The 22,375-nt window shown below is 52.9% G+C and overlaps 2 protein-coding genes across 6 annotated transcripts in view; one reads left to right on the plus strand and one right to left on the minus strand.

Moving 5' to 3' along the window:
• The window catches only part of TMCO4 (transmembrane and coiled-coil domains 4), a 77,650-nt gene extending 76,515 nt beyond the window's left edge, over positions 1 to 1,135 (plus strand). For all 5 annotated transcript variants that reach the window (XM_049707297.1, XM_033433128.2, XM_004272580.4 and 2 more), the window contains one exon: positions 1 to 1,135. In XM_049707297.1, the coding sequence (XP_049563254.1) occupies positions 1 to 414 (414 nt within the window). In that variant the 3' untranslated portion in view covers positions 415 to 1,135.
• Positions 1,132 to 22,352, minus strand: HTR6 (5-hydroxytryptamine receptor 6). The gene is made up of 3 exons (XM_004272481.3): positions 13,833 to 22,352; positions 3,991 to 4,149; positions 1,132 to 3,798 (listed from the first exon to the last, which is right to left on the minus strand). The coding sequence occupies exons 1-3, from the start codon at positions 14,544 to 14,546 to the stop codon at positions 3,349 to 3,351; spliced, it is 1,323 nt and encodes a 440-aa protein (XP_004272529.1). The 5' UTR covers positions 14,547 to 22,352; the 3' UTR covers positions 1,132 to 3,348.
• Between the last annotated feature and the right edge of the window lie 23 nt (positions 22,353 to 22,375).

The following is a 22,375-nucleotide window of genomic DNA, read 5'->3' on the forward strand; positions in this document are numbered from 1 at the left end:
GTCAGCGGCCACTTGGACTACGCCAAGCAGATGGACGTCATCCTGAAGGCCGTGGGCATCCACACCAAGCCAGGCTGGGACGAGAAGGGGCTCTTGCTGGCCCCAGGCAGCCTGCCGCAAGAGGAGCCTCGCCAGGCAGCAGCGCCCTCCTCATCGGATAAGACCGCCAACCAGGATGGGCAAACCCAAGGTCCCACATCCCCCTTGGGAGACACCCCCAGCGCAGCCACATCTCTTGACCCCAGCCAAGCCCAAGTGCCAGTGAGACTGAACCAGTCTGAAGGGGCCTCTCTTCCTGCTGCTGCCAGCCCTGCTGAGAGCCCCCCTGTCTGCAGCCATGGCGTGGGCCCCAACCCACTGGGCTGCCCCGACTGTACCAGCGAGACACAGGGGTCCTGCCCAGGGCTGGACTGACCCCGGAAGAGTCATTCTCCCAGATTTCTATATGCAGTGCTCTCTTACCCCACTCCACCGGGTCCCTCACGTGAGCTCTGGAGATGCAGAATTTCCACCACTGTCTTTCCTAAGTTGAAGACGTTGGTACTGGAAGGAGGGGGATTGTAAGAAGACACCATCCCCTCCCCAAGGAAGCAAGGCTAGAGCTCTGCAGAGTCAACCAAGCACAGTGTAGAGCCCCAGGACTAGACCAGCCGTGGGCCTCCTGTGCTGCGGGTCAGAGCTGTAGGGTCTGGTTGCCCATCAGGGGGCTCAGGAGCTCTGTGGAGCCTGAGGCTCCCACCCAGCCACGCTCCCCAGCCTCACAAGCCTGGTGTCTGCCGACCCATTCGCCCACAGGCACCACTGCCACACCTACAGAGCAGGGACAAGTGGGACAGGCAGCTTATTCTCTCTGCTTTTGGGAGATCCGATGAGGTCTGCCACATGCAGCCGTACAGGCTGTGCACCGCACAACTACAGGGGCAGCATCCTAAAGACGTGATGTGAAGGGCGCCCCCCAAAGTTATGCCACGTAGTGGCCCTGGATATAACTGTTACAGAACGTGGTGAAAAATGCTGGATCAGCAGGCAGTGTGGACAGGGCCTGTGACGAGAATGAATTAGATGGGGAAAGGATTTCCTATAGCAGAAACAGAGGTGTGATGATTCTAACAATAAATAATAATAACAGCTACCATTTATTAGGTATTTACTGTGTACAGGGTGCTTACCTGCATTGTCTCAGTTGACCCTCACAACAACCCTATGAGGTAGGTTCTATTATTATCTTCATTTTCACTTGCAGACCCAGAGAGGTTAGGTAAGCTACCCAAGATCACACAGCTGGTCAGTCTCAAGCTCCAGTCAGTCGGCCTCTAGAGCCCAGGCTCTTAGCCACTGGATCTGCATCCCTGGAACCATCCCCTTTGGTCCTCCCACTGTCTCTGAATGAGCGGACCAGAGATAATCCCCCCCCCCCACATCGTGCAAGGCCCCGGCAGAGAAAATATTGACAAGCTCAGGGGAGGCAGCGAGGAGTGGGGAGAGGCAGGGGAATTAGAGTGTTGGAACCAAACTGGTCCTCAGGGGTACGTGTATTTGTTTCAAAAACTATTTACAGAACTCCTACTGCTGTTGATCCAAACAGCTCATGTCACCCATGGAAAACTGAGGCCCCGAGAGAGGAAATGACGTTGCTGAGGTCCCAAAGCGAATTCAGGGCAGAGTCCGGACCAGAACCCAGGACACCTGCACCCAGAGTCTCCTCCCACGTCACCAGCTGCTTCTACAGCCTGAATTCAGTTCACACCACGGTCACCGCCTCAGCTAGTGTTTATTGGGAGTCCACTGGGGCAGGCCTGGGGGTAGAGGGGGAGCCCCAGTAAGCACCAGGGCCCCCCTACAGCCAGCGGCATGGCCAGAATTGAGTCTACTCAGCACCAAGGAGAGCTCCAGGCCGCCAGTGGAGGCCCCTGGGAGTTTGCGTGGATGGAACTTGGAGGTGGGAAGCAGAGTAAGAAAAAGCTCTGACTAAAAAGAAGCCTAAAGTCGGTAAGCTTTGGGAACCAAGAGTTCCCCCGTCAGAAAAAAGCAGGCCCCTGTGCCAGGGTCCACCTGCCTGCCCGAGGGCACCAGCCCACACCAGGGGCAGCTCTACAACTCTGCTGACCCGATGGCCGCCACTCCCTCTGAGTCCTGGGAAGGCCAGAAGGAGGTGGGCAAGGGCTGGTTCTGTCCCCACCAGCTGGTTCCCTTCTAGGCCCAAGGAAGTCCAGGCTAGAGGAACACCATTCCTGGTGCTGAGCAGAAGCCACCAGCTCTCCCTTCGGCTCCAGGAGACGCAGTGCAGCCGCCTGGGAGCTGGGGTGGGGGCCCTACCCAGCTTCCAGAGCGAGCCAGGCTGTGGGACCTGGGCCGGGGCTGAAGACGAGGAGGAAGGTGGAAGAACAGTGGGAACAACGAGCCCTTCCTAGCCCTCAGCCAGAGGCCAGGGGGCTGGATGGCCAGGAGCTGTAACAGCAGGGACCACCAGCCATCCACCTGCCGAGTGCCGGGCATTCTGTGTGCAGTATCCTAACGCTCGAGACACCCTGTGAAGCAGGCGTCGTTACTCCCATTTTGCACGTGGAGTAATAGGCTCAGAGGGGTTAAGTAACTTGCACGAGGACTGGTAGGTGGTGAAGCAGAGGTTCACATGTAGGCCTGCCTGCCTCCCAGCCTCAGAGGGGTTAAGGAACTTGTACGAGGACTGGTAAGTGGTGAAGCAGAGGTTCACATGTAGGCCTGCCTGACTCCCAGCCTCAGATGCTTTGTGCGCGGGCAGGTGTATCCTGAGAACCTGACTGGTCCAAAAATGGTCTAGCAAACCATCCTCGGGGTTAAAGGTCACCTTTAACCAGCACGTCTCAAACCATAACGTGCGCAGGACCCACCCGCTGAACACCAGGTCGGGGTGGGGCAGAGGTGTGCGTTTCTAACAGGCTCCCGGGAGCTGATGCGGTGGCCCACGGACCACACTTAGAGGACCGAGGAATTTGGCCCAGCGCCAAGCTGCCTCTGCAGACAGAGGTGTCCCTCCCACGCAGTCTGACAGAAACGTGCAAAGGAACCGGTTGTCTTCATCCTAATCTGGGCCAAGAGGTCCTTACCCCACTCCCTGGAGTCCCCCAGCCTTGCTCTACACACATCCACAAGTTACACTCAATAGTGGGGCATCCTGGAGAAAACTGTACCGAGCCAGCAACTAGCCCTCCAGGTAGGAGGCCTGGAGTGGGCACGGGGAGCTGGCTCCGTGCAGCCCCCTGGAGCTCAGCGGGCTCCCGGGAGACCTGTAGCATCCTGGTTTTAGCCAAGAGCTGGTCCAGGGCCTCAGGGACTTGGTCCCATCCGGTCCAGCTCTCCAAGCCTGTGTCAGTTCCTCGGGGTACCAAGCGGAGGCAGCTGCAGCTCAGGCTCCGCAGGATCACCGTTGAAGAAGCTGACTGCGGTAGTGGTCCCGGCAGGCGGCGGGGGGTCCCGGGTGGCCTCTCCAGGCAGCAGCAGCTGGGCCGTGAGTTGCAGGCCTGAGGAGCCCCCCGAGCCCGGGTCCGAGTCCGAGTCCGAGTTCGGCAGCAGGGGCAGTGGCAGCACGTGCTGCAGGCTCAGGCCCGGCCGTGGGCCGCTGTGAGAGGTACGCACGGAGGGCGAGGCAAGACTGGGCTGGCGCTCCCGGGGGCAGTGGGGACACGGCAGGAACCTGCCCAGGGCCCGCTTGAAGTCCCGCATGAAGAGCGGGTAGATGATGGGGTTCATGGTGCTGTTGCAGTAACCCAGCCATGTGAGGACATCAAAGAGCCCCGGGGAGATGCAGTCGCACACGGCCTGGAGGGATGGGGCACGTCATGCCTGGTCCTGGAGGAGGGACGCAGGCCACCCCACCCAGCACGGATGGGACAGACACATAAACACATGGAGGGGCAGCCCGCCCTCCTCCCTCCCCGGGTCTGGGCAGGGGTGGGGCTCAGGGCCTCCCCAACCAGGCATGGACTCACCTGCCCCTTGTGGTAGCATTACCTGGGCTATGTTGACCACAAAGAAGGGCAGCCAGGTCACAAAGAACATGCCCAGCAGGATGCCCAGTGTCAGGCTGGCCTTCAAGGCCTTCCTGCTGTGCTTGGTGGCTAGACGCCCGCCGTCAGCCGACTCCACCCTGGGGCACGGGGTCCTGGGCACCTGAGGAAAGGAAAGCCACGTGATTTAGTGAAGAATGCGCCCCAGTCTGACCCTATTCCCAGCCACAGACTGAGCCTTCCTCCTAATTCTAGACTGAGCCCTAGTACCAGTATTAAACTGAGCCCTGACCCTTGAATGAGCTCCAGTTGTAGTCCTAGACTGAGGCCTGACCCTGACTCCCGACTGAACCTTGATCTTGGCTTCAGACTGAGCCCTGACATCAGCAATAAGCTAAGCCCTACTCACGGCCCTGAACCCCTGATGCCCACCGTAGGCTGAGCCCTACATAAACAACATCTCAAACTGAGCCTCAACCCCGGACCAGACTGAGCCCTGATTCCAGAAGTAGACAGAGCCTTGGTCCTGGTCCTGCCCCGAGCTATGACCCTGACCCAGCGCTTCACGAGGAGCTCTAGAGAGTACAGTGAGATTTCCTAGGTGCTGGGGCTCATGGTCATGTGTGTTGGCCAGTGTCAAATGTTGTCCTTTGCAAGGCGTGTGGGTCTTCTGAACTGTTGGATTTGTGTTTGGGGCAGTGTTGTCCTGCCCTGCACTTTGGCACTACAAGAATTAGCTGCAATTGAACAGTACTTGACAGAAGAGGACAGTTGCTGTCCAGGGCTTGGCAATCTCTTTGCCTACGGATTCTCTTCATATGTTGGAGTGATGGTTTTGTCTGCACCACTACTCTCAGACTCCACAAAATAAAGTGCATTTTTGAAAATATGTGCCCAAAACAAACGCGCACAATTAAATCTGTATAAATTACTAGGGATGCAAGCAATCTTGGCATTTTACACCCAGGTTTCACTGTGGGGTGACAGACATCTCCATTCGCACACGTGGACTCCGTGAGCGGGAACCAGGGGAGAGGAGGAGGAAAAAGCTAGGAGCCGCTCCGTGGGGAGCACGGCGCGAGGGGTTGGAATGTGACTTTACAAGTGGGAGCGCAGGCGTCCCAAAACGTTCAAAAGGCTCTCTGATCCCAGATGACCCATTAGCCCAGAGGTTCTCTTAATTTTTTCAACTTTGTGAGTCCATTGAGACTCTAATGAAATCTACAAAACCACTCCTCAGAAAACAAAAGGCTCATAAAATTTTATAAATACACACACACACAGAAAAAAGTTCCCTCATGTCCAGAGGGTTCAGAGACCACTGTGAAGTCCATCCATGAAACTCCTAGGGGTCCATGAAAGCTGGAATGTGAAGCCCTCCTCTGAACCATGTATTGTAATCAATTTGGATTTTCATATATCAGCTTTCCACAAGACAAGAGCCACCTATATTGACAATTTTTAAGTAAATACTGGTATGCAGAGGTGCGCACAATTTATTGAATTATGAAGGGGCATGTGGGCTGCCTGGGAATATACCTGGACTTTGAAAGCCAGGGGTTTCCCCCCAACATTTCCTAAACTGCATGAGAGCCCAGCTTAGCTCTTGAGGCAACCAAAGATAGTCTGGGTATGGGAAGATGAAAGAGAAGGAGGCAGGAAGGGAACCAGATTCCCAGGCAACCTTCACAGATGAAAATGGGGTGGAGGAGGCAAAGGCAAGTTGTGTCAGCCCTTCGAGCACCAAAGCCGAACCCCCTACCCCATCCCCCTCCCAGCCCTTTTTCTCTCCCCGCCTCCTCAGTGTAGCCAGGCTTGGTTACTGTCCATGGTGCTGAAACCCCAGCTGCATCCCTACAATATCTTTCTATAGGGTCTGGAATGGCAGTGGCAGGAGAGGGGAGACAGGCACACTGCAACTCCCACCCTTCGATGTGTTTCTCCAAGTGAAATTTGGTTAGACAAATATCAAAGACACCCAGAGCAGCCTAAAAAAGGCCCTTGATTTCTCCCCTCTGTCCTGGTGGGGCAACATTATGCAGAGGCAAGAGCTTGTTTTAAGACAAGTGATCTGGCTTCAAATCATGCCTCTACCACTTACTCGCCCTGTGATCTTGACAGTCTCTGTTTCCACATGTGTAAAATGGGAGAAAATACTCACCTTACGGAGTTGCTTTGAACCTGTGGATATACGTGCATGCACAGTGCCTGACACAGAGTGAGTGTAAATACACAGCAGCCCCGATGTCGAGTCAGCAGCATGAGTATGAGGCTGGGGGAGTTTTTAGCACCTTCGGGAGCCCTGTTTTTCTGCCAGCAGCTTGAGCTTTCCAAAGCAGCACAGATGTCAGGACAAATGCTCTGAGCCGCTATGCTACAGCAAGGAAGAAAAAGAGGATCTGCTTTTCTCTCTCCTTCTCATTTTCTCTTCTCCAGAGTGAACTCTGTATGGCTCCCGTGGGCCAACCTGTTCAACCTGGAGGGAGAGGCTCCTGCTTCCCCAAAAGAATCTCCTAGGATCTGCCATGACTTTGAATTGCTGCCACCAGTGGGGACAGACATATGGGGAAGAGGGAGACACCGTCTCCAGAAAGCCCTAGCTACACGGGTATCCCCTGGCCCCTGGAGACCTGGGGAGGGGGCAAAAGACAGCTGTGATCTTGCTAGAGCTCTAGGGCACTAGGGTAGCAAGGTACTCAGGGAGACATTTGGGGGGCAGCCATCAGGGGAGGATGATCCAGAAGGACTAACCATGATCTGAGAGTCCCTCTCTAGTCTTCCTAGGAACAAACCCGTACTTCTCTTTCTCCTCTCCTCCCCAAAAAGTTGACCCAAGAACACAAGCAAGAGGGAAGAGAGAAGGAATTGAGGCTCAGAGCTGGTGGGGGAACCTTCCCAAGGTCACATCACGCCAGTACAAAGCCTCAAATAAAAGTACCAGTGACCCCAAATGATCATCTCCACTTACTGAGCACTTACTACGCATCAGCAGCCGATGTTCATTCTGCCACTGAGTCTTTATGGGAGGAAGGTATTATAATCTCCATCTTGCAGATGAGGTTCAGAGAGGCAAAATAACTTCCCAGGAGCCACACAGCAGACAAGTGCTGAGTTAGGAATCAAAGTCATCTCTGGCTCCAGAAACTGCACTTCACCAGGCCGTTTCCGTTTTGGAGGATGGCATCCCCAAGTAAAACCCCACCACTGTCACTGAGAGTCCCTCATGGAGCAGAAGCCAGTGGCAACCGCCAGGCCACACCCTGGGTTCTGGCTGAGGCCAGCCTCATCCTTCCCACTTCTCTCTGCCCCGTAGCCACCTCATGGCCCCGTGGCACGTTCTGTTGTTTGCATGTCCCTTATACATGTCTGTGGCATCTGTCACTGTCAGAGGGCAGCTACTGGAGGACAATTTGGCAGTGCCCTTCCAGGAGGCAAGTCCGCTTACAGATCCTTATGTCCATAAAAACCCGTACCTGTGTCTCTACACTTGGCTTGGACAAGAGTGTGTACCACAGCACCCTTCGTGATAGGAAAAAAATTGGAAACAGCCCAAAAGTCCATCAAAAGGAGAGTGGTTAAATAAACCCTGGTACATTACCACTATAGAATGCAACACAGATGTTTAAAAGAATGAATTGATCGAATGGAAGGATCTCCACGACGCATTATCAAGTGATAACGGCAAGTTGTACAAACAAGAGATACAGCATGATTCCCTCTGTTCAAAAAAATACACAAAGCAAAGCACTAAGTTTCTTTAGGTACATAAACAAATATGGAAACACACAGAAAAAGAACCGGAAAGACATTGAGAGACATAGGAGTGGGAGGTGATTGGATGAGGTCAGAGAGGTCTTTTATTTTATCGTTATGGATGAATTTTCATTTTAAAGTGTACTTATGTATTCCCTCGTGTAATTTCAAATTTGTACGATCAACTAATCATAGTGTGAGGGTAATAGGATAGGCCCTGGAGCCAGACTGCCTGGTTTAAACCATGGCTCTGTTACTCACTAGCTGAGTGAACTTAAGCAAGGTACTTTACCTCGCTATGCCTCAGCTTTCTCATCTGTAAAATGGCAATTACAATGGCATCTACCTCGTAGGGGTTGTAGTAAGGGTTAAATAAGATAATAGAAAGTTACTTGAACAGAGCCTGGCACACAGTAAGTACCGTGTGATTGTTACCTTGTTGTTTATCATTATTTGTGTTCACCTCGGCTCCTTCATAATGGTGATGAGGCTGCTGACGGCAGCGAGGGTGATTTTTCCCCCTAGAAAATCTCAAAGGGGGGAGCTCCCCAGAACCGTGCATTTTTACCATCAAGAGGAAAGGATAGGAATTAACATTTGTCAAGCACCTACTGTGCGCCAGGTTTATATATATCATCTCATTGATTCTTCAAACAGCCTCACATGATAAATAGCATTACCCCTGAGATAGACGGAGGTGAGTGACTCATCCAAAGTCATCCAGCTGCGACGGGAAAGAGGTAGGATTTGAACCCGTGCTCAGCCAGACACACAAGCTCCTGTGCCCTGCCCCAGCTGCACCAGGCAACCTCGTTCTGAGCAGCAGCAAAGGCTGTCATGCTCGGCTCTGCTCCTCTGCTCCTCTGCCTCCCACTCAGCCCCCTCCTCCCCCTCCAAGATATTTCTGTGATCACAGCCTCCTCTGAGGAGGAAGCAGAGATGGGAGGGAAGATGGATCACTAGGACAGAATGATGCACAGCTGGGGGATGGAGCGTGAAAAAGCTGGGGGAGGAGAAAAAGGAGGAGAAATTGAGGGAGAGAGGAAGATATGGGGTGCAGAAGGAAGAGAGGGGTGAGCTAGAACGGAGGGAGGGGGGATAGAGAAGGGGAAAAGATGCGGTGCAGAGGAAGAGGATAGGGAAAGGGTTTTGACCACAGAGACACAGGAATTCTGGCAGAGAGAGAAAGAGACTAAGAACGCAGGAACTCCCAGCTGAGCCTCCCACTGCTGCTTCCCAGCAGGCTGAGCGCCCACACTGGTCCCTCTGGAATCCCCCAAGGATGCGTCCCATCCCCACATGGGTACCCACCTTTCACACACACACACACACACACACACACACACACACACTCCTGTCCTGGCGGCATCTCACTCTGGCACCACCACCACCTCTCACACCCTTCTCTCCAACCCCAGCCCATATGCCCTGCCTGGCCTCTAAGCAGAACTCTTTCTTGCAGCCCCTGGGGCTGGGAAGACCTGACTGAAACCGCTGAGCCAACCAGTGGCTTTTTAAAAGGCCATTCACATCAATAGGCAGATGTGGTGGACAGAGGCATAGAAAGATGCTCCAGCCAGCTCAGCTCCCTTGTCCGAAACCCCTGAAGAGCCAGGACTCCAGGGACAGGTGCCCAGCCCCCTCCCCTCTGTGGGGAAGCTAGAGGCTGGATCGGAGAAGGAGCTAAGGGTTCAGTGGGGCTGGAAAGAGGAGGAAAGGGGCCTAACACACCCCCAAGTTCTGTTCATTCTCATCAGTTCCTTTAGGTCCAGGCACTGAGAACGCCTCCGTCCCCAGGCTGGATGCTGCTGGACTCTGGGGCAGGCCAGCTTGGGTGGGGTAAGTGGGTCACAATCCAGGAGGCCAGAGCAGAGGCAGCATCCCAGAAGCAAATTCCCCAAACGCAGGCAATTCTCCAGGCAATGAGGAAACTTGCCCTGCAGGAGGCTCGCTTAGGATCTGAGTGGGTTTGGAAGCAAGGGCAATGGGAGAGTCTGACACTGTCTCATTCAAATAAAGAGAAAAGGCTTTCCAGAAAGTAGGAAGAATTTGCACAAACACATTTCTGGCTTGAGATACTGCGGGTCATTCTGCCACAGCTAAATGACCCGTGAAGACTCCTCCCAGCCTTTGGTTTCGTGACTTCCTTGCTTTAGTTTGCAAACATATGCACAGGGAGTAATAGACCCTGAATGTTTACTGGCGGAGGCACCCTTCTTCTAAGCTCCAGAGCCCTCATCATGATAGGGTTTCGTGATCAGTGTCTCGCTCTCCAGCTAGAAAGTAGATTCCAACAGGGCAGGATCTTCTCAGACCCACTCATCCCTGCAACCACAGCACAAGGGAGGTACTCAACACGGTACCAAGGAAGTGAATCAATGTACTAAAAAGTGCAGGATTCATCAGCTACAAGAACTGCTTCTAAAAGTGGGAGAAAAGGAAGAGATGTGAGTTGGGATTGAATCCCTGGCTCTGTGAAGCACTGTTGTTCATTTCATTTCTCTCATCACCGTGCACTGACCACTCATGACATGCCAGGCACTGTTCTAAGTTCTGGGAACATAGCAACCGAGACAAGTCCTCACCCTCATAGAACTTACATTCTAGTAGGAGGAAATAAACAGTCAAACAGTAAATGGGAAAGTACATAATATGTCAGGCGGTGGTATTTGTTGCTGAGAATAACTTAGGAAATTAGGACTGGATGGGATCTGGACAAGTATGGCCGTTACTACTCTTGACGAAGGGATTAGGGAAGACAGCCAAGCAGAGGCCAGAAGAAAGTGATGGAAGTTAGGGGGAGAACCCTGCGGAGATGTGAGGAAACGGCACTTCAGGCAGGGGGAGCAGCAAGTGCAAAAGTCCTGAGGCAGAAGTGTGCTTGGTATGCTCAAGGAATAACAAGGGGGCCAGGGGAACTGAAATAGAAGGAGTGTGGAGGGTGGTGGAAGGAAAGGAGGCCAGAGAAGGAGCAGAGGAGTGACATAACAGGGCCTGCATTTTTTTTTTTTTTTTTTTTTTTTGGCCATACCTCACAGCTTGCAGTGAACGTGACAAGTCCTAACCACTGGACCACCAGGGAATTCCCAGGACCTGCATTTTAAAGGGATCGCTGCAGCTGCTGTGTAAGATCAGAAGGGAGCAAGGATGGGCTTAGGAAGCCAGTGGGTGATCACTGCAATAACCCAGGCATCAGAAGCCCAGGGGACCAAGGGAGGCAACAGAGACGTGAGAAGTGTCTTGAAAGCAGAAAGCACGCTGGGTGTGCAGTGTGAGAAAAAGAGAGGCATCCAGGCTGCCTCCAAGGTTCCTGGCCTGAGCAACTCATATCAGTTAGTCGACATGAGGAAGACAAGGGAGGAACGATGTCTGGAGCCTGGAAAATCCGGAGTTCTGTTGCGGGCAGTGGTAAGTAAGTGGCCCAGGCTGGAAGTCATCAGTGTGTAGGTGGTACTTCTGGTCATGGCACGAGACCAGCTCACTGAGTGAATGTGGGAAAAGAGCAAGGAGGTCAGAGGACTGAGGCCGGGGGATGCCTCGGATGGTGGAGGAGCAGGAGGACCCAGTAGAGGAGACTGAAAAGGCACAGCCGGTGGCGTGGAGGGTCTCACACCAGGTGGCGCCCCTGAGGTCAATGTTTTAAGAGCGTATCACTGTCCACAGGCAGCACGACGCTCAGATCCAGGCGTTGGCATCAGCCAGACCTGAGCTGGAACCTCACTAACCAGCTGTGCAACCCTGGGCGTCACCTGCCCTCGGTTTCCCCAGATGTCAAACAGGGATGATGATTACTTGTCCCGTTGGGTGTTCGGGGGATTCACTCAGCTCAGTGCCCGGCAGTTAGAGAGCGCTCAAAGGCTGTGGAGCTGCAGCTGTTAGCATTCGGGGGACACCTGCCCAGGTGCTGAGGCCACAGTCTCAGGTACAATCCTGGCCAGTTAGCTTCATGGAAAGAAAATCTATGCATCACAGACACTGCTGGAACCGAGAATCCAGACCGAGGCCGGCCAACTTCTCACCTCCTTAGTCACTGGGGCAGCGCTCCCCAGAGTGTGAGAATTGGAGATACCCTTGGGTGGTAAATGGACACCCTATAAAATAACTGAGTTATTTTATAACATAGGCCTTTACATTTCCCTCCCAGCTCTTCCGGTTACGTCAAGAGAAAGTCTCGTGTGAATGGTACTGTGTCTTTAACATCCCTCCAACGTCTAACAGAGAGAAAGCCGGCCTCAGGCTCAGCATCTCCAGCCACATCCAAGCTGGGCTTTAGTAACACTGCTGGTGCTCCTGCAGCCTCGGTGAGGTTGTGTTCGTGATCACCTTCCATTTATGGCCAGGATACTGACTGTCCATTTCCGGAAGAGAAAAGGAGTTTTCTTTCTAAATAAGTTCATGTAAGTAAAAAGATAAATGAGACGTCTCCAAGGAAATGCTAAGGACATACGGATGAAGAGGCTTGAGGCTTGTGCGAGGGTGGGTGGAGGGGTAGCAAGGCAGATACCACAAGGCAGTTCTCAAACGCCTGACGTCTGGGAAACGCTCCTTTACAAGAACCCAAGGAGAGAGGACGGATGGCCCAGGGCAGCTGCCCTACAGCTGCAGAACCGAGTCAGGGTCACAGCCACCTGCTGAGACTCAAGAACGTTCTCCAGTGAGTACAGATGGGGGAGAGAGCAGGGCCGCAGCCAGGACCTCCTGTCCACCCAAGACCCTGTCCTCCTACTTGATGGGCGTCACTGCTGGGATGACACGGGTAAGCCGCTCTGGGGGGGCTGCCGACCAGGGTGATAGCCTCTCAGCCCCCATCTATCCAGTGACCCCCCCACCCAAGGTACCTCCCATCCTGCAGGCACCTCCTCCACCTGAGGCTACACCAAGATGACACTGGAGAGCCCATCTGAGATCTTCTTGGGGGCCTGTGACCTAATTCTCTAGGGCTCAGGCCTGGTCAGTCTAAAGTCCCATCCCTTGGCGTGAACAATAGGACTCGGGCACCGTGTGACCCACTCCACTCTAGGCACTGCAGACCTTGAGCAAAGAGCGCCGACCCCGTTCACAGGTAACCAGTGAACACCTACTATGCACAGTGGAGATCAAAACTCACTCAGATACACCCAGCCCTCGTGGGAGCTTACACTCCAGTGGGGGAGACAGACAATGAACAGATCAACAAATAAACTGGGTATCGGGATCAAGAATAAAAGGGTGGGGGAGGGCAGGGAGGTCTGCAGACAGTGTGGTCAGGGAGGGCCTCTGGGAAGGGGTGACGTGTGAGCTGAAGAAGAGTCTCAGTCAGGCAAGGGCGGCTCCAGGGGAAGAACATTCCAGGCAGAGGGCACAGCCAGTGCAAAGACCTGGGCACAGAGTCAGTCTGGTGCCTACTAGGAGTGTCAGAAGGGCCACAGGACTGCTGCAGAGAAAGGGGCGGGGAGGGGAAGAGGTGCAGCTGGAGAGGTGGTCAGGACTGGATCCCGAGGCCAGATCCTGACACAGGTCTCCCCTTTTATCTTGAGAGCAATGGGGAGCCACTGAAGGGTTTGTAGCAAGGGAGTGAGGTGATCACGCTTCTGCTTTTGTTTGTGCAGAAAATGGATAGGAGGGGGTCTGGCGTGGAGGCAGGAGGAGCGAGCAGGAGACTATCAAAGGCTCCCAGGTAAGAAGCAATGGTGGCTTGGATCAGGAAGGTGGCATTGGAGGTGACACATGTTTAGAGGCAGCACCAACAGGCCTTGCAGATGAATCCCATGAGCATGAGGGAGAGAAATTGTTCCTAAGTTTCTGGCGTGCGATGCCATGATGGTGCCATTTGCCACGATGGGGACGACGGGGGGACGAGCAGGTGGGGAGAGGTGGGACCCCCTGAATTCCCTGTTGCACATGTTACCTTCGAGAAGACTGCCCCACATCCTGGAGCGTCCTGTGGACAGCTGGACATTGAGTCTGGAGTTCAGAAGAAAGGTGGGAACTGGGAATGACCAATCGGAGGTCGTCAGCAATTGTATATTACATGGCGGATGCCTAGTGGGCACCCAATGGCTGCTCATTCTTCTCCATCCCACAAACCCGGGTCTCCCTGCGCGCCCCGGGTACCTGCAGCGTCTCCAAGGCCTGGACGGCCATGCCGGTGGTGAGGGAGGCCACCTGCACGGCCTGCTTGCGGGCGGCCAGCAGGATCCTGCAGTAGGTGAAGCAGATGGCGCCCGAGGGCAGGAAGAAGGTGAGGCCCGACGCCACCAGGACGAAGGGCAGGCTGGCCAGCAGGCGGCACTGGCCCGGGGCGGGCGCCCGCGCGCGGCCCAACTCGTGCCATCCCAGCAGCAGGGGCAGGAAGGAGGCGAGCGCGGCCAGGCCCCAGGCGCTCAGGACCAGTGCCAGAGCGCGCGGGGGCGTCATGCGCAGCTTGTAGCGCAGCGGCGAGAGGATGAGCAGGTAGCGGTCCAGGCTGATCAGGCAGAGGTTGAGGATGGAGGCGCTGCAGCACATCACGTCGAAGGCGGCCCAGAGCAGGCAGAGGCCCCGCGCCAGCACCCAGCGCCCGTACAACGCATTCAGCATGGCCGGCGGCATCACCACCAGCCCCACCATCAGGTCCGACGTGAAGAGCGACACCAGGAAGAAGTTGGACGTGTTGCGCAGCGTGGGCTGCGTGCAGATAAGCGCGATGAGCAGCGAGTTAGCCGCCGCCGTCAGCGTGATGACCACACACAGCGCGGCCGCCACCCAGCCGCTGCCCCCCGGCTCCGATGGCGGCCCCGACTCCCAGTCCAGGGTGCTGTTGTTGGCGGGGCCCTGCTCTGGGACCATGAGGGCGGAGGGCGAGGACGTGAGGCCCGAAAGGGGTCCGGAGGACGAGGTAGGGTGGGCGGGAAGACGGAGAGAGGGACCCGCAGGTGCAGAGGCTGGATGGGCGTAGTCGGTGAGAACAGACCACCCCCCGGGGCCGCAGATGGGAAGGTATGAATGGGGCTCTGGGTCAAGGGGCAGCAACCCGAGGAGGATGGAGAGGAGGCCTTTGGGCTCCCTCGGGTGTGATGTAGGGACACCTGGAGCAAAGCGGTAAGAAGTCTGGGAGGAGGCACCTGATGAGCTGAGCCCTCCAGAAGGAGCGGGCCGAAAGTCAGGAGGACCGGGACGCTGACTCTGGGAGCGTTTGGCCGGGTGGGAGCAGAGCCCCTAGAGGGGACGGGCGGTAAGATGAGTCGAGGGCAGGGACCCAGGGAGGTGGGAACCCAGGGCGAGTGGGCGCTATCCAGGCCGCCCCGCGGCAGGTGGGCGTAGTGGGGGGTGCGCCAGGTGGGGAGCCGTGGTGCTGGGGGTCGCAGGGTGGGGGGGTCCACGGGCCAGAGCAAAGCCCCCGGCGGGGAAGGCAGGTCTCAGAGCCAGCGCAGAGGCACCCCGGGCTCGGGCGGACACGGTCCCCGCGGCGAGAGGGAGGATGCCGGGTCGGCCCGCAGGGAGAGAGAAGGAGCCGCGGACGCGCCTCCGCCCCTTCTCCGCCCGGCCGCGGGTCGCCGGCCCCGCTCCCTCCCGCGCTCGGTACCTGGGGCGCTGAGCGCTGCTCCGCCGCCGGCGACTGCGGCAGGAGCCGCGGGGCCAGGAGAGGAAAAAGCGGCCGCGGGCCGGGCAGGCGCCCAGGGACTGGGAGACTCCGCGAGGGGCCGCGCACACGGAAGAGCGGTGGCTGCTTCCAGAAGCGCGCGGTCCCCGCGCCGCGGAGCCTGCGCCCAGCCCCGCGGTGGGCGGGGAGAGCTGAGCCCAGGACTCGCAGGCGGGCGGGGTTCCTGGTACCCCCAGTTCTGCAGAGGGATGACCCGAGCACTCCGGCTGCGCCAGGTCGCCTCCCAGCTCTAGCAGCCTCCACCCCCCGCATGCCCCTCCCCACCCACACGGGGCACAGGAGGATCTCGGAGGAGGAGGCTGTGGCCAGCCTTCACCCAGGGCTGCTCCCCATTGTGGGGCTGCCTACCCACTACCAGGGGGAGCCCGCTGGGAGGTATTGGGCAGATCGCTTGACATCTATGTACACATATATAATACTACACACACGTACATATATCTATTGTATATAATATGCCATAGCCTATATAATACTTCCTTCAAACCTTTAAACAGATGGCTACCTCCCCCTCACAATCCTTCCGAGCAGAAACCATCCTGCCCCCTGACAGCTCCAGGCTCTAAGGATGAAGATCCCGAGGTGTTGGCACTCCCAGTCTACCCAAGAGTGGGAACAGATTGGGGAATCCCCTGGCCAGGTGGGGTGGAGTCACTGCAGGTAGAGGGGTGGGGCGGGGCACACCCTGTGCAACGCTGCTGTGTATTCCACCCACCCCCAACCAGAACTAAGAAGGGTCTCTACCTGACATGTCACAGTTTGATATCGTGGATTCAACAAACATTTATACTGAGCACCTACGAGGTGTCAGGCACTGTTTTGCCCAATCTGGACACTACAGTAACCAAAACAAAGATCCAACTTCATTGAACTTACAGTCTATCGGAAGGAGACATACAATAATAAGCATAATAAACGTTTAAAGTAGTCATAGAGTGATAATTGCTATAGAAAAAAAGGAAATGGAGAGGAATGTAAAGGGAATCTAGGGTAGAACGGGGTCTTTTCCCCTCCACAGGAGCAGGAAAATATTACCCCCCATGTTTAAGGTTCCTGCGGTATTCCAGGAACTTTATTATGCTATTCCTACCAATACAATAACGCTAAGAGGTAGGTGTTAAACTGGGGCTCAGAGAGGCCAAGGGCCTCACTCAAGGTCACCAGCAGCTAGTGATCAAGTGGAACTGAAACTCGGGTCTGCCCAATGATGTCCAAGGCAGAGAATCTTCAAGACCTTGCACACCCCCATGCTCCCCCCAAACCACTATTTGGCACCCAGAATCCCAGCCCTGCCTGCAGATGGGTCTATGCAGCGGGAGGAGGACTGTTCTCCCTCCCAATGCCACCTGCACCACTGTGACAATTTCTGTCGTGCCTCAAGGATCAGGATACCAACCACTGGGCAGAGAACCAGAAAGACCAGACTTGGGATCCCAGCTCCACTGCTAACCAGCTCTGTGGACTTAGGGTTGGCGACTCCATCTCCTTGGGCCACTGTTTTCTCCTCTGCAATAACTAGCAGAACAATGCAGCACCCACTTACAGGGTTGTTGGTGTCACCTGTAAATTTTACAGTGCTGTGTCAATGCTGGCTATTGGCCTCAATGTTCCCATCTGTACAACGGGAATGCATTCAGCTCTTCAGTAACTCCTTCAGCCCAGGGATTTTTGATGTGAGCAACAGCAAACTGAGAAGTGCTGTGTGGAACACACTTTGGAGCCCAGTGACCTGGGTTTATAATCCTGATTCTGCTACTTGCTCTGTGACCTTGGCAAAGCCTCTTCATTTCTCTGCTGCTATGAAACTGGGGTAGTGGAGATATACATGAGGTGAGTATTTAAACCATTTTGCACAGAGGAGGTGGCCGATAAATTTTAGCTTTGTGAAAATTAAAAGTATATAGTGAAATAGAATATTAGTCCCTCTGCTTTAGCTCTTTCAGTTTGATTCCTTTATTTAAAACACAAAAAACTAGGGGGAGGGAGAGGGATGGACTGGGAGTTTGGGGTTGGTAGATGCAAACTATTACATTTAGAATGGATAAACAACAAGGCCCTAATGTATAGCACAGGGAACTATATTCAATATCCTGTGATAAACCATGATGGAAAAGAATATAAAAAAGAATGTCTATATGTGTATAACTGAATCACTTTGCTGTACAGCAGAGATTGGCACAGCATTGTAAATCAACTACACTTCAATAATAAAATTAAATAGAATAGAATAGAATAATTTTTTTTAAATCTAGGGAATTCCCTGGCAGTCCAGTGGTTAGGACTCGGCACTTTCACTTCTGGGGCTGGGTTCGATCCCTGGTTGGGGATCCAAGATCCCAGCAAGCCTCACGTCGTGGCCAAAAAAAAAACTAAAGAAAACATGACCAAAAAAGTTAGCAATAGTTCATTCTTTTTGATAGATTAACAAATGCTTGTTATATTATGAGCTGTACTTTGCTATAATCAACACCAAACACTCCCATTTACCATTGCAACTAAAAGAATAAAATACCTAGGAATAAACCTACCTAGGGAGACAAAAGACCTGTACACAGAAAACTATAAGACACTGATGAAAGAAATTAAAGATGATACAAACAGGTGGAGAGATATACCATGTTCTTGGATTGGAAGAATCAATATTGTGAAAATGACTATACTACCCAAAGCAATCTACAGATTCAGTGCAATCCCTATCAAATTACCAATGGCATTTTTTACAGAACTAGAACAAAAAATCTTAAAATTTGTATGGAGACACAAAAGACCCCAAATAGCCAAAGCATTCTTGAGGGAAAAAAAACAGAGCTGGAGGAATCAGGCTCCCAGACTTAAGACTATACTACAAAGCTACAGTAATCAAGACAATATGGTATTGGCACAAAAACAGAAATATAGACCAATGGTAGAGGATAGAAAGCCCAGAGATAAACCCACACACCTATGGTCACCTAACCTAGGACAAAGGAGGCAAGGATATCCAATGGAGAAAAGACAGTCTCTTCAATAAGTGGTGCTGGGAGAACTGGACAGCTACATGTAAAAGAATGAAATTAGAACACTCCCTAACACCATACACAAAAATAAACTCAAAATGGATTAGAGACCTAAATGTAAGACCAGACACTATAAAACTCTTAGAGGAAAACATAGGCAGAACACTCTTTGACATAAATCACAGCAAGATCTTTTTTGATCCACCTCCTAGAGTAATGGAAATAAAAACAAACATAAACAAATGGGACCTAATGAAACTTAAAAGCTTTTGCACAGCAAAGGAAACCATAAACAAGACGAAAAGACAACCCTCAGACTGGGAGAAAATGTTTGCAAACGAATCAACGGACAAAGGATTAAGCTCCAAAATATATAAACAGCTCATGCAGCTCAATATTAAAAAAACAAACAACCCAATCCAAAATTGGGCAGAACACCTAAATAGACACTTCTCCAAAGAAGACATACAGATGGCCAAGAAGCACATGAAAGGCTGTTCAACATCACTAATTATTAGAGAAATGCAAATCAAAACTACAATGAGGTACACCGGTTAGAATGGGCATCAACAGAAAATCTACAAACAACAAATGCTGGAGAGGGTGTTGGAGAAAAGGGAACCCTCTTACACTGTTGGTGGGAATGTAAATTAATACAGCCACTATGGGGAACAGTATGGAGGTTCCTTAAAAAACTAAAAATAGAATTACCATATGACCCAGCAATCCCACTCCTGGGCATATACCCAGAAAAAACCATAATTCAAAAAGACACATGCACCCCAATGTTCATTGCAGCACTATTTACAATAGCCAGGACATGGAAGCAACCTGAATGCCCATCGACAGATGAATGGATAAAGAAGATGTGGTATATATATACAATGGAATATTACTCAACCATAAAAATGAATGAAATTGGGTCATTTGTAGAGGCGTGGATGGATGTAGAGACTGTCATACAGAGTGAAGTTAAGTCAGAAAGAGAAAAACAAATACCGTATGTTAACGCATATATGTGGAACCTAGAAAAATGGTACAGATGAACTGGTTTGCAGGGCAGAAATAGAGACACAGATGTAGAGAACAAACGTATGGACACCAAGGAGGGGAAAGTGGCGGGGGTGCGTGGGGGGGAGGTGGTGTGATGAAGTGGGAGATTGGGATTGACATGTATACACTAACATGTATAAAATGGATAACTAATAAGAACCTGCTGTATAAAATAATAAAACAAAATTCAAAAAAATAACTTTTCAAGACTGGGCCTGGGTGGTGGTGCCACCTTGTGGCCACAGTTATTATCTTGAATTTAAGAACTTCAGAAGTTCTGCGTACGCACCTGAATTTGTCATTTCAGTCATGGAATAATACAGTCTTGAATGTCCTTAACATTTCAGGGTAGAGAGGGACCTTCAAGGATGCTCAGTGTTTTATTACTTCTAGCCACAGGGTGCTCCCTCCCTAGAGGAGAAGGCTTGTGCCACAATGGGACAGCTGAGTCTTAGGAAGTCCTCTGTCCCAGATCTCCATGCCTGTCAGTACATAGGGGAGCAAGGAGAGCTGCTCATGACAGAGATGGAGAAACCAAGGTCCAGGGAGGTTGTGAGGTCTGCTCAGAGCTGCTCTCGCCGGAGGCATTAACCAACTGGTTAACTGAGGGCAGGGGTTGGTTTGCTTTGCTCACTGTTGTATCCTCAGCACATATTACGTTGCCATAAATATATGTTCAATGAATTAATGAAGAAAACTATCAGCCCAACCACCAGCAGTTGTGGGCCAATCATTTACTCCCAATAATTATTATTATAATAGCTGACATTCATTGAGGTTCTATTATATGCCAGGCACTGTTCTAAGCTCTACATGTGCATTGATTCATTCCCACGACCCTGGGAATGAGGCGGTGCGATCATTATTCCCCAACTTACTAATGGGAAAACTGAGCCTCAGAGATCTTAAGTGACCTGCTCAAGGTCACACAGCTAGGAAGTAGCCCTGCCAGGATTTGAACCCAGGCAGACAGGATTTTCCCAGAGGCTCCGAGCATGGGAGGAAAACTAGATGGGAGTTATTGGCTCTATATAGGCAAACAAGGAGGGGAAGCCGGTACTAATTACCCACCCATCCGGAGAGGGGCCAGCGTGGACAGTGCTGCATCAGTGTTTATCCCTTGTAAAGATTTTCAATCCCGCCACCCTTGCGGGGATTGGGAAGAATGGTGGAGGGGGACCTTCAATTCTTCTTCTGGGCTGTCTTGGTGGTTCAGTTTGAGGTTGGAGAAGAGAAAAATTGGCCGTCACTAATCCACATCTCACTCCCGTTGGCAAACTGGCACAATTAGAGATGCTTCTCTGTTCTCGCAGATCTGGCTCTTCCCACTCGCTGCTCCCACATCCAATCAGCAGCGCCTCTCCTGTGTGGCCCCGCCTCTTTACCATGGCCCTGCCTCCCTAGGCCTCCCCCGCCCCCACCCAACTCTGGTCTCCATCACCTCCTGCTTGGACTACTGCAGTCTCCAGCCGGTCTCCAGCCTCCCCCTCCTCCTCCCCCCACAAGACTCCTTTTCGTCTCGCTGGAACCCAGTTCTGTGCAGACACCTCCAGGGCTCTTACTGCGATGTGAGTGAAGTCTGAACTCTGGCTAGCACTCCACGCCTGCCACCAGCCGTGCCAACCCACCTGCCTCCCTCCTTTTCAAGCAGCTCTTATTAATTTCTTTACATATCTATCCACTTGTACCCCACCTTGTTCCATACACAGGAAGAAGGCCGCTCCTGACCAAGACTCATCCTGCCAAGTTGATGCTCAGGTCTCAGAGGCCTAGTACCAAGGACACCACCCCAGGAAGTCCTTCATTTGGACCTGGTCTCTGAGTACTTTCTCTGTGCGCTCCAGTCAGTCCCCACCTCCAGCTGTATAGAAGGACTGTTAATATGGCCAAGGCTTATCCCTGCCTGCCTGAGAGGTCACTGAGGTCTGCGTGGAGAGATATACTTTTCTCCAACCCAATTCCACATCAAAGGACACAGGACCACCCTGCATAGTTGTGTCCTGCACGACCCCAAGAAGCACCATTCTGTAGTTGGGACGTACACAACCTACACAACAGTACAGAGCCGCCATGAAGGGAAGGCTTGGTACCCGGAGGAAATCGTGTGTGTAGTACACAACTGTTATCATTAGAGGGCGCTAGACTGGAACCCGCGCGCGCCGCTGCCTCCCAGCCTGGGGGAATCACTCCCAGGGCATAAAGGCCTCAGTTCACATTTGCAAAATGAAGATGCTCCGTGGATTAGAAACAATATATATAAATTGCCTGGTGTTGGTGGTCACAGCAATATGTGCAAGGAAGAAAGAGAGTCATAGCTCTCACCCATCCCACCAGCCCCGTCTCAATGGAGAATCGGGGGGGCCCCCGAGCTCAGCTGCATGCAGGTGATGATCTCAAACCCATAGGGTCATCGTGAAGGGGAAGGGACTCCACAGTTGTCAAGCACCCAGCCCCGCACATAGTAGTTGGTCAGCAAATGGCAGTTACTAAGGTTATACCGAGAAGACTGATTCAGCCAGACTGCCTGGGTTCAAGTCCTACTGGAGACATTTCTCAACCCTGGGCAAATTACTACATCCCGCTGTACTTCAGATGCCTCCTCCATAAAACAAGGGCAGTATTTGCATCGCAGGGTGGTGGTGAGGATTCAGCGAGTTAATTGATATAAAGTACTCAGTACAGCACCCCACCTCCTATATCAATTTGTAACCATTGGTTTTTGTCCGTTTCCCCTTCTCCAGAGGCCAAGCCAGCTGGAGTGCAGGGAAGGGCTGATGCAGTCACCGTGAGGGTGAAGAGGTGTCATGGGCCTAAGGGATCAAAGGTCAAAGACAGAAAAGGGGTTCTGGAGGCCCAACCAACGTATATGCGAGGCCAGAAACAGCCAAGGACGGAGGCAGGAGGTGGGGAGCCAGGAGCCGGCGGGGGGCACATCACGGCGGGAAGGGGAGGGCCACCAGGATGTGGGG

This window comes from Orcinus orca, chromosome 1 (assembly GCF_937001465.1).
Source record: "Orcinus orca chromosome 1, mOrcOrc1.1, whole genome shotgun sequence".
Lineage (NCBI taxonomy): Eukaryota > Metazoa > Chordata > Mammalia > Artiodactyla > Delphinidae > Orcinus > Orcinus orca.